This window comes from Fusarium poae, chromosome 2 (assembly GCF_019609905.1).
Source record: "Fusarium poae strain DAOMC 252244 chromosome 2, whole genome shotgun sequence".
NCBI lineage: Eukaryota > Fungi > Ascomycota > Sordariomycetes > Hypocreales > Nectriaceae > Fusarium > Fusarium poae.
The window spans coordinates 9,598,611-9,611,204 of record NC_058400.1 but is presented as its reverse complement, the minus strand read 5'-3'; the positions used below and the strand labels follow the sequence as shown (position 1 = coordinate 9,611,204).

General features: G+C 47.2%; 1 protein-coding gene across 1 annotated transcript; it reads left to right on the top strand.

Annotated features, from left to right (window-relative positions):
* Positions 1-7,451: 7,451 nt before the first annotated feature.
* Positions 7,452-8,828, top strand: FPOAC1_007270 (uncharacterized protein; the record flags this gene model as incomplete). The annotated part of the gene is made up of 1 exon (XM_044851738.1): positions 7,452-8,828. One exon carries the CDS (start codon positions 7,452-7,454, stop codon positions 8,826-8,828), a length of 1,377 nt encoding a protein of 458 aa, XP_044710450.1.
* Positions 8,829-12,594: the final 3,766 nt, after the last annotated feature.

Below are 12,594 nucleotides of genomic sequence, written 5' to 3'. Positions count from 1 at the left end.
GCATCCATTTCCATCCATTCAATGGAGCTGGCCGTTACATAATCCATCCATCCACGCCAGGGTTTCGTGGAATGGATAGGTGGAAATGGAAGCAGGGGGATGGACTGGTAGGGGGTTCCCTAGCCTAGTCCCTAAAATACCCTGTAATTCAGGGTAGACCATGGTCGGTAGAGATCTCAAGTACCTATATACCAGGCATTTTCACATACAAATTAAGGTATTTTTAAACAGAACATAACAGCTATTGGGTCGTGGACATTTCGCGTCATGGTGCCGCGTTCGAGCATCTCCATGCAACTGCATTCTGTACCGCGTAGAATGGCGACGATCGTGCCAGGCTGGACGCTAGTACGATCGGGATGACACAGACGGTGAGGTCATGGCATTGCGGAGGCTATGTTAAGAGCACTGAGAAGCTCCTTGAGGATATAAAGGTGCCAGGGACTGATGTGTTAGCTGAAATGAGCTTTGCGGAGGCCCGGGAGGCAACAGGTGGGAGGATCACGTGTACTGTCCCTTTATAGCGTCCACGCATTTCCATTTCCACGTCCATCCATTCCACGGGCCCACTCTTAGCGTCCATTTCCATCCATTCCATCCACGGTGGGCCTACATGGACGCCCATCCATTCTACAAGAGGCTGCGTGGATGGAAATGGAATGGACCGCCAGCCTGCGACTTCCTAAAGCCGTTTTACATCCTTACGAAGACTATGGAGGGCAACGCTAGTAAACCGGGCGTAGAGGGCGGGCATGGTGCAGTGTGGGAGACTCTCAAGACAATGGACTACCTGTTTGTCAAATTCAAGCAGGCCGCGGAGGAAACTCAGTTCGAGGAGCCCTCCCATTTTAAGTCGGGAATCGACTGCGGATGGGCGAAGCTTGAAGACTATTACGTCAAATCGGACCGTACACCTGTCTACCGAGCAGCGCTAGCCCTTCACCCATCATATGGGTATGACTACTTTGAGCGGCACTGGAAAACTGCGATGGATAGACCGCAATGGTATAACGACATGCAGTCCGCTGTGGGTAGCCTGTTTGGCGAATACGCCCGACAGGCTGAAGTTGAAGCTCAAGCTCAAGCGGGGCTTTTGGAAGGTGAAGTCGATGAGATTGAAGCTGACGTTAACGACTACAGTTCATTTGGGAAAAGATCAATCCGCTCCTTGAATACGCAGCGGAAGAAGGTCAAGGCAGTTAGCGAGCTTGACATATTTCAGACACGGCCAATTTACGCTCATGATCTCGATGTTGCAGACCCTCTTGAATGGTGGAATCGACATCAATTGGAATATCCAGTTTTATATCGAATGGCGCTAGATCTATTCTCGATTCCTTGCATGAGTTCTGAATGCGAAAGGGTGTTTAGCCAGACCAAGAAAATGATCACGGGTGAGCGCAACCGGCTAGCACCTGAGGTAGTCGAGGCCGATCAGCTTCAAAAACAGTGGCTAATGAGAGGGCTGGTAGTCTAAGTTCGTTAGTAGTGCCTCCGTAGAATAGCAGAAAGGGTTTCATTGTATCCAGTAAGCAAGCATTCAGGGAGTCATTTCAATTGCACCGGTTGAACCTCGGTATAGGACTATCAGACCGACCTAGACCGAGTGGCAGCGCACCCAGACAGACCAAGACCGACCGACCGGGAGCCTTGACCAACCCAAACCGACAGACCGAAGGGGCCGGTCTAGGTCGGTCGGTTTGTTAGCCACACTGTTCAACTCGTTGTTGAGACGAAAGCATGGTCCGAGCTCAAAGAGACTGCTTACGAAATATCGTTACAGCCCTGTCAACTTATCGTTACACCCTAGTCGCTTTTGCGGGTGCGAAACCAATGAGAGGAGGGCTTGGAGCGGACGGTATCCCTGCTGGCTCCATAGCATCGTGATCCACTTGTAGATCTAGGGTAAGCTGTCCTGTCTTGGGCTGTTGAGGTTGAACATGATGGATGGTATATAGATAGTCCGATCCGTCAGTCACGTATATATAGCTAGGAAGGACATGTCTTGTCTGTAGTTAGATCTTCAACCTTACATCAATCAATCTCATTACCTCACATCAATAGGTTATGAGCCCGGACAGCGGGTTATACATATCATCATTTATTCTCTTTCTTCTTCTTATTATTATTGGCAATTTAAAGTCAAACGACTTGCCTTCTACTGCGCTAATGATGATTTATTAAACATTACGGCTAACCGTTAAGCTAGTTGTAAATAACCGACTATGGAGTTAACTGGAAAACACCTCTATTTAATGATTTTTCAAGAAATCAATCCAGGCTAAGACAATCCTTACTAGTTATTAAATAACAAAGAGAAGATATTAGTCAGCTGACAAGACTAGAGATGAAGGGACATAAATATAATCTCCGCCCACGTCAATCTCTAAAGAACCCTACTTTCTTTCGATATCTTCACGAAGACAATTTCCCATATTTAACTGCTGAACTAGAACGAAAGACACCTCAATCCGACACAGAATCTGAAGATACAACGTCAACAGACACATTTACATACTTTACTTCGCCTAGCTCTGACGAAGAAGACAACACAAGATTAACTCAGACAGTCCATCGACAAGGCCACCAAGATGTCTTCCAAGGAATACGGTCTCAGTCATCTCACCTCAATCAACAAGCTGGAATCACCAGAATATGCCATCGAGTGGGTGAGGGAAATCAAGGACCATCTGGCCATGGCGGGGTACGGAGACCTCCTGACTCGCAACAAGGTTCAGCCATCATTGAGGGTTGGGGTCACAAACCTGGACCAGGAAACCTTAAGCGTTCAAGACGAAGATATGGAAGAGCAGACAAGAGAAAGCAGTCGCAGCCATCAAAAACCGACTGGGTTACAATTGCAGAAACATGGTCGAGAAAAGCGTCAAAGACGGTGAGACTGTTGACAATGTCATCACGTCCGCTTGGAATCATTTTCGACCAAAAGGAAGCGCACATTTTCAACAGCTTGATCAGAAATACCACGACCTGTGTCTTGAGAATTGTACAAGCATCATGCACTTCGCAGATGAACTTCAAAAGGCTAGGACAGCACTACTTGAACTGGATGAAAGCTGCGCCATTGGACACCCACAGTTTATTAATAAGTTCCTCACTGGACTAGGCCCAACCTACTCAGTCTTCCTAACCTCATTCTGTCAAAATTACAATATTCTACCAGAAAGAGACGCCAGTGAAAAAATTATCAGACAACCTGTGTCCTTTACTGAGACAGTTATGAAGGCTGAACAAGAGGAACAAGCCATGAAACAACGGGAGAATCAACAGACTGCCCTGGTCGCAAGGAATAATACAAAGTCAAGAGACAGATTCAAGACTAATTCCAAGGAGAGACCACCTTGTACAACATGCAACAGGACAGGACACGACGCAGACGGATGTTGGAAGACACATCCACACTTGAAGAGAGAATTCTACTCTAAAAGGGCCAAACGCCAAAGGACTGAAGATCAAGATCACTCCGAAAGAAACCACACAACCATGGTTGCAACCGATAAGATCTTTGAGCAAGGAATGGGGTTCATGGCATTCAACGACATGACACCATCAGCCGGATTGTCTGAGACTGCACAGACACTACAAAAGATCCACATCCTCGATAGTGGCGCTTCATCACACACCTTCTGCCAGCCTACAAAGTTCAGCCAGCTTAAACCTTATTATGGCAATCCAATCAATGGCATCGCAGACACAAAAGTCATGCCCAAGGGCATTGGTACATACAAGATCAACACACAAGCAAGCGGGGTAATTGTCCTGCGACAATCACTCCTTATTCCAGACGCATGTGTGAACCTGGTGTCTGTGTCTGCCCTTGAGTCAGAAGGAGCATCTATTACATTCCAACACGGGAAGGCTATTATTACTCGAAAAGGACAAACCATCATAACGGCCACAAGAAAGAATGGCATTTACATTATCAATGAAAAGGAACAAGAGATGAAGACAGCATTTGCTTCATTTGAGATTCGGGACCCAAACCTGAGAATCTGGCATGACAGATTAGGACATCTTGGGGAAAGAAACATCAAGAAGTTACAAGAACAACCCACAGGACTTCAACCAATGATACCAGGACCAAAGTGTGACGGCTGCAGTCTTGGAAGGATGAAAGAAGTTCCCCACACACATAACATTAAGAAGGGGACAAGACCATTTGAGAGTCTCCACTCAGATATCGCCGGTCCATTTCCAACCAAGGGAGTGGATGGATACAGATACTGGGCTCTCTTTATCGACGATTACACCATGATGTCATGGATCTTCCCATTGAAGGAAAAATCCGACTTCGAAGGAGTGTTTGTGAAGTTACTTCAGTCTGAAGAAACATCCACAAGACGACTTAGATTCTTGCGACTAGACAGAGGAGGGGAGAACGTCTCCCATTCTCTTCAACAACATTGTGAGAATCTAGGAATCGAAATCATCTACACAGCCACAGACCAACACCAACAGAATGGACTTGCAGAAGTGGGAAACAGGATTATCCTGGAAAAACTCAATCCTGTAATGATCTCGTCAGGACTACCATTGAAATGGTGGCCATTTGTCCTACGTACCTGCAATTACATTAGGAATCTAAGTCCTGTGGCCGGGAAGGACGTGACACCTTGGGAAGCTTGGACTGGAGAAAAGCCAGACTTGCGACATCTTCGTGTAATTGGAAGCAAGGGATATGCGCTTATTCCTCCAGCAAAAAGGAAGAAGATGGAAGAGAAGACAAGACCATGCAGACTCTTAGGATATCAAGGATCAAGGAACTACATTCTGCTGGGAGACAACGACCAAGTCTTTATTACAAACAATGTGATTTTCGACGAGACATCCATAAGGAAGCGAAAGGGAAATGAGGACAACCAGACAGGACGGAATGTCCAGTCCAGACACAAACTGAACATTCCCGAGTCATCCGAAGAAGTCCATGTGACTAAGACTCATCAGGCAAGATCACCACAACAAGGTTCAACTAGTTCAAACTCTATTCAAGCCACCAGGACCCAATACGAGACGACTTCCCACACAATGTCAGACAATGACATATCATCAAGTCATCAATCAACGCCACAGGACGAAGAAATCATCCATGACTCCATTACAGTCGTCCCGCCTTTCCAGTTGAGGGAACATGACAATGTCAGAGTCAATACACACAATGTCCCTCATGCAGCCACGCAACATCATCCCGAACTGATTGCACCACAACCAGCGACACAACAGAGATCAAAGTTTGGACTGGTGGCTAATCCACCAAGCCCAGATGACAGATTTTTGCTCGTCAGCCTCATGGCGCCATACGCTCTCTCAGCAAATTATCTTGAACCCAAGACATTCCGACAAGCTAGGAGCAGTGGCAGATGGGACGAGTGGCAAAAGGCAATGGATGAAGAGATGACATCAATTGAAGACAATGGGACATGGTACCTTGCGCACCCACCTCAGAACGTGTCTCCATTGAGAGGAAAATGGGTCTTCAAGATCAAGCGTGGAGCTGATGGACAAATCGTCAGATACAAAGGACGATTTGTCGTCCGAGGCTTTGAGCAACGGGAAGGTATTGACTATCACGAGACATTTGCGTCTGTTGTGAAACCAATGAGTTACAAAGCAATATTTGCAATCGCTGCTGCAATGGACTATCACATTGAACAAATGGATGTAAAGACGGCATTTCTGTATGGAAAGATTGATGAAGATATCTGGGTACAACAACCAGAAGGATTTGACGACAAATCAGGACGAGCATACAAGTTGAACAAGGCACTATACGGTCTCAAACAGTCTCCAAGGATCTGGTATCAGACATTATCTGACTATTTAACCAAGTTGGGGTTTCAACCAGTACACGCCGATGTAGGAATATTCGTCAAGGACTCAACATACATTGCTGTCTACGTGGATGATCTGTTAATCGTTGGTCCTGATATGAGTGAAATTGAGACAGTCAAGAAACAACTATCTGAACGATTTCAAATGACCGATCTTGGACCATGTCATCATTACCTTGGGATCACAATCAAGAGAGATCGTGCAGGAAGAAGACTGTACCTCAGTCAGAAGACATACATCAAGAAGATACTGCACGACCTTGGAATGGAAGACTGTCATCCAGTCAAGACGCCTGTGTCTCCAGACACAAAGTTCAAGGAGGCAGGACAAGATTACATGGCCTCAGACGAAGACAAGACCTGGTATGCAAGAGCAATCGGTTCATTAATGTATGCAATGCTGGGGACTAGACCAGACATTGCATATGCAGTTTCATTACTTAGCCGTTACCTCAAGAATCCAACGGAAGAACATATCAGTGGCGTAAAACGTGTCTTACGCTACCTCAAAGGAACTGAGGACTATGTCTTAATGTTTGAAGGACAACTGAAGGACCTGTCTGGATACTGCGATGCAGACTGGGGATCAGACCCAGACACCAGGAGATCGACTATGGGATACGTATTCCAGCTTGGAAGTGGTGTTATCAGCTGGTGTTCAAAGCGTCAGACAACAGTCGCCTTGTCAACATGCGAAGCTGAACTCATGGCTCAAACACATGCAGCCAAGGAAGCAATGTGGCTGCGAAAATTACTACAAGACCTAATTGTCAAGACAGAAGAACAATCCGACTTGACTACGACTGTCATCTTCGGAGATAGCCAAGGAGCCATTGCACTCACAAAGAATCCACAACATCATGGAAGGACAAAACACATAGCGATCAGAGAACATTACTGCAGAGAACTTGCCGAAGCAGGAGACGTCAAATTCACATATATCCCAACACATGAACAAGTGGCTGATGGACTTACAAAAGGACTGTCTGTCCCAAAGTTTAAAGTATTTAGACAAGCCCTAGGAGTTGTGATAGATCCAGGAATGTGAGTTTGGAACCAGTGGGAGCAGACTGACGAGATAACTGCTTGGACAACATGGAGTTTTCCCAAGACTTTTTCACCCATGAAGGTGTTTTACAATCATTTGGGTTTTTCACTTTATGTTGAAGTTTATTACGAAGATCAAGGAGGGCAGGACTGAAGCTATGAATATATGTGACTTTGGATCGAGTGGGAGTGTTGAGGTTGAACATGATGGATGGTATATAGATAGTCCGATCCGTCAGTCACGTATATATAGCTAGGAAGGACATGTCTTGTCTGTAGTTAGATCTTCAACCTTACATCAATCAATCTCATTACCTCACATCAATATGGGCTGTGACATGAATTTCGGTTCGTGTTTTGGCCTGTCACGCTGCCCGCCTTCTATCTTACCCTAGAGCGTTACGTGCTCTTTGGAAGTACGGATACGGGAAAGCCGATAAGAGATAAGACTATGGAACATTGTTAGTCCGTTCCGACAAAGACCCACTTTGCGAGAGACCAAATGTAAACCTGACAGTAAACATAATCATAAACATTTACCACATCGACAAAAGCTCCATGCCTCTGTTGCGCGATCCAATCGATGAGCCACAAGCTCTAAGCGGGAGCTCTGTTAGCTCTGGAAAACGCTTTGTCAAGATATTCCATCCAGGATATCACGAGCCCGATCAAGAACAATACGATCCAAATGGTGATGTCCTCATCTCCTTGCCCGCCCTCGACGACGGCGGCATCCATCACGACACAGCACACACGGCTTGTGCCATCCTCGCTGCGAACCGATGGGATGGATATTTCTCGCGCGATCGAAGCGGAACGGCGAAGGTCGACCCGCCGCAAGATGGCATTCTCCGCGAGAAAAGCTACTTTTTCTGTCTCCCTTCTCCTTCGACTTCAACATCTCCCGACTCGACCGACCACCCATACCCCGTCATCGCACGCTTCGGCGATTGGCGATTCCCTCACGATGACTTGCCACCTATATGGAGACGGCTTCAAGAGCAGTTGGATGTTCTGGAGCATGCTGGGGCTGGGACTCGGACCATCGGCAACGGGTGTTGTTGTCTTAGTAATTACGTCGACGGCGTCGAACAGGCGCATCTGGTCCCCTCGTCACAATCGGTTTGGTGGTCAAGAAACGACATGTCTCAATACTGTCAGACAAATCTTTTTTCTACTGATCCGATGAATGGGCGGGCAAATTTCCTCCCTTTGCGCTGCGATATTCATAGGGTGTTTGACGAGCGGCACTTTTGTTTTGTACCCAAGATTGAGGGCGGAGACGAGGAGTCTACACCTGTGCCTCATCTAGTAGGACACGTTTTCAACTCTACCCCAGGCGGACAGCTCCCGAGGTTGTGGCACAACCGACGGTTGCATGCCCTCTCGTCGGTGGTCTCGGTTGAATGCCTATTAGCTCGCTTTGCTTGGACAATCTTCTCTCCCACTGTTTTCCGGGATTTTCTCTACGCCTCCTCAAAGTCACGGCGAATCCTGACCTGGGATTCCGGGTCGCGAAAACACATCACCGAGAGCGCCGATCCAGAGAGGTGCCGCCGTATCCTTGCGGCTGCGAGGTCAAGAAGCGAGAGTCCCAAGAAGAGGTCAAGAGGAGGGGAAGGATGCAATAATGACGAAGTGGAGGAATATGATGCTCACCACGATGAGACCTCATCGGATCTAGATAGTGGTTATTGCGATGATTCATGGTCCAGGCCTCCACCCGATTCGTGGTTCTCGCTTCCACTTACTCGGGCCACGAAAGATGATACCCATGGCGAAGTTGAGCGTGGTAGGACAAGGAAGCGCAAGATTGACGACACTGGCGATGATGACTGTATACAAAAAACCACTCCTGAGAATTCCGGACGACCTAAACGGGTCAGTCTCCATGAATTAAACTCTTGGAAGAGTGTAGAGAGCGCTTGGCCATAGTGTCTCTCTACTCTAGGGCTGTAGCATGGGGGTCTTTCGTTGCCGTCATTGGGATACTACCGAGGATATACAAGTTTTTACGTTTATTCCTTCATCTAATAGGGGTGAACTGGAGTTCATCGGTTGCCCCATGTCGTGCTAGCGCCCTTTCATTTCCCACTCAAATACGGTACCTTTCGACTGCTCAGCCCCACCAAGTTACCAAGGCCCGTAAAACCCCAGCAAAAGCAAAGATACTTGGAGGCCAACGACGTCAATGGCTGGACGCCGCGGGCCGGCACGAAGCCGTCGCGAGGCTGCTCAGATAAACAGCTCAGCCACCTCCCCACCACCATCTGCCGCCGGACCCCAGTTATATACCTAGAGCGTGGTAAGTGGAGGCCGAAATTGTGAAAGAATGATGCTTCGTTAAGTGCTGTAAAATGGAAGCCTCCACAAAGCTGTGTGGGCGACTGCCGAGTGGCCAAGGAGAAGCGGGCAGTCCGACCAGAGGCGTGCATTTAGCGTCTGCAACGCCGCGTATTAGGCAGTGGCCCAATCCAAGGCAAATCGATACACATACGGTCAAGACTTCAAGTGCGAGATTAGACATGGCTATATGAATATTCAAATAAGGCCTTAGTTATATGAATATGCATGAATATATTCATATTCATATCCATATAATATATGAATATAATATGTACTTGCGTATCCATATTCATGCATATTCATATGGGAATTGATAGGGACGCATGATACTTTTACTACGGACGCATGACCTTACGGACGCATGACTTTTTAAGTAATTTAATTGGTTAAAGAAATATTACCCCACTAGTACTTCTGTAATCCCTGCAAGGAACAATCCCACCTAACAATCCTACTACCACTGTAGAAAAGAGGTTATTACTAGGTCTGGTCTTACACAAAAGATATATCAGAGGGATTACGAATTTAATTCTAATATAGGTTATATTTATCTACCTATAATAACTCCCACTGACTTCTCGTTCTTCGCACACTTGCCTGAATTCTCTGTCCACTTGCGCGAACGCCTGTAGTATTCCCAGCCCCAACGTAAATAGTTTCACCCATTGTGGTCCCTTGAGTAGCGATAGTTTCTTGGCTCTTATTCTCCCTTTCTAGGGTTGACTTATTCCGGCTTCCGGGTGGGCGGCCACGCTTTCTCTTTTGGGACCCAGGCGCTTGGGACTGAGATGCTTGCGGCTGAGATGCTAAGGCCCGACTGCTTTCTTGAGATATTGTAGAAGGTATAAGGTCTGCTGGCACTCCTTGCTTTGTATTCTTTGGCCGCCCTCTAAGAGATGTAGCAATCTTTGGGTCAAGGATCTTTCGATATGGATCTCGAGAGGATGTTTCACGAAGTCGCCAGCGAGGGTGAATATCCCACTTTGTGAAAGCTTTCGTAGAGCATACACGTGAGTGAATTGTATGATAGCATGGTATACCGAGTTCGGTTGAGACAGAGCACTCATCTGTACATGGGTCAAGGGGCCTAGGATTAGGATTCTTTCCAGTAGGCAGTGCCTTACGTGCCTGTCGGTATTGGCTCTTGATAAGCTTCAGACACTTTGATGATGCAAGGGACCGGAGCTCGCCCAAGTAGTCAGAGCTTGACCCAAGGAACTCACGATCTCGAAGAACCTCGTCGTTCCCGCAAGCATCTTTAAAGTCACGCTCTTGATCATGTAGCATGTCCTGCATTGCTTCTACCAACTTGTAAAGATGGCTCATCCCATTCAATAGGTAGCTCTTGATGTTGTTATTGCTTGCCTCTGTACCTGAGGTCACACGGATGCCGTAGTTTGGGTATTTACGAATAAAGCAACGGGCCCATTGAGCACGGACTGGCATGTAGGTGTTAAAAAGATACCGCAGAATAGGGCGTTGATTATCAAACTCCTTACAGAGAGCAATCCATGCTTTCTTATGTACTTCTTCGGTCTCTGCAAAGAGAACCTGCTTCCACATCTGGAGGACCCCCTGATAGGTATGAGGAACCTCAGAGGAGGATTCAGCTGAGACAAGTGCGCGGTCATGCAGAGTTAGAGTAGCTTGGGGTTCGGTAGGTTCATCTACCTCACTAATATCCGGGCTACTGCTATTCTCTGGGTTCTTAACCCACTTCTGCTTTGACCGAAGAAGAACGTTGGAGTTGACATGATGAATGCAGAGCTGCTGCTGGACCCCAGGAAACTGGTCGTCTAAGGCAGCCTTCATTGAGTCATCAAAGTCCGTGATAATGATAGCTGGTTGTCGTATTGAGTGCTCTGATAGAAGAGTGGAAACGCTTTCCGCAAGAAACTGGAATCCCTCTCGTCGTTCATTATCAATAAGACCAAAGGCAGCATTAAATACTGTGCCAAGACAGGTCTGCCCGGTTACTTGGAAGAGTGGGAGCTTGAATCGGTTGGTATTATATGTGTTATCGAGGCTGATTACCTCTGGGAACCGCTTCCACATCCGGATACAATAGGGGAATGTCCAGACAAGGCCTAGAAGACGGCCAGGCTCGTCTGGTGCCCACTTCACAACATAAGGAACTCTTTGCTCATCAAAAAGCTTAAGCAAGGCAGCAGTAGGTGAATAGCCTGCAAGCTTCTCTCGGCTCACTAAAGCCCGAGCATTATAGATATCCCGTTGTGTAAATATTGACTCGGGATGTTGTTCTTCCACGATAGCCCGTATATCCCGCGCTCGAATGCCAACTCGGCGGCTAGTGGATTCGATAGTTGCCTTAACTGGGGAAGTAAGGCGGCGATGAGATGGATGAGCCGATGATATCTCACTTGGAGGATGATTATGGGTGTGATGTTCTGTATCCTGATGTTGACGGAGAAACCATTTACCCTCCTCAAGAGCCTCTGCAATAACTAGCCACTTACACCCACACTTTCGTGACTTCCTCTGACGAAGACCAGAGCCTCTACTTGGTTGAGGATCCCCGTATCGATCACATCGAATAGAATACCGTATCAGCCGTCCCTTATAAGAGTACTTATTATACTTTGCTATACCAAAGCCATGCTCTTTTGCAAAGAGTTGAATGTTCTTATAAAGGGCGTTCTCTGTAGGGGCTGGGTTACCTGGGATTGGAGGATTCGGTATTTCGTCTGGAGGCGGGGACTCGGATTGCTGCGAAGGGGAGCTTTCGATTAGATTAGGTGAAGAGGGAACAGGAACTGAAGAGTGCTGACTTTCGCGAGGAGAGTATGCCGGAGGCGAGCCGTATTCATCAGTATTTAAAGGAGAATAGCCCCATCTTTCCCGCCAGCTGCGTACAGTATCGAAGAACTTAAGGCATTGCCTTGTTATTCGTCGCTCATTACCAATAATATCTCGGACTAGCCCTAAGGCACGCTGGAATTCTACCTCAGGTACCATAGGTACCCGCGTTACTTCCAACGAGCTACGAGGAGAGCCTTGGAAGGGATCGGTTTCTGGTCCAGGAATAGGTACTTGACAAATATTTCGTCGATCTGTTCCACGAGGAAAGTCATTGCGGAGGGTTATTGCATGGTTATATTGGAGCTCGAATGATGACTCGGGTCCGGAACGACGAGGCGATGGTATGGTTGAGAATCGATCAGGGACTGCAGCAAAGATATTATCCAGAGCGTCGGTATCCCCAAACCCATAAGAATCGCTAACACTAGGTGCACTGCTAGTAGGAGAGGTCCATCGGTTATTTCGAGAGGCAGGATAACGCTGATAGGGCGGCGGTGGATTCGTTAAAAGAGGCGGGCGAAAGTTATGCTGTCGG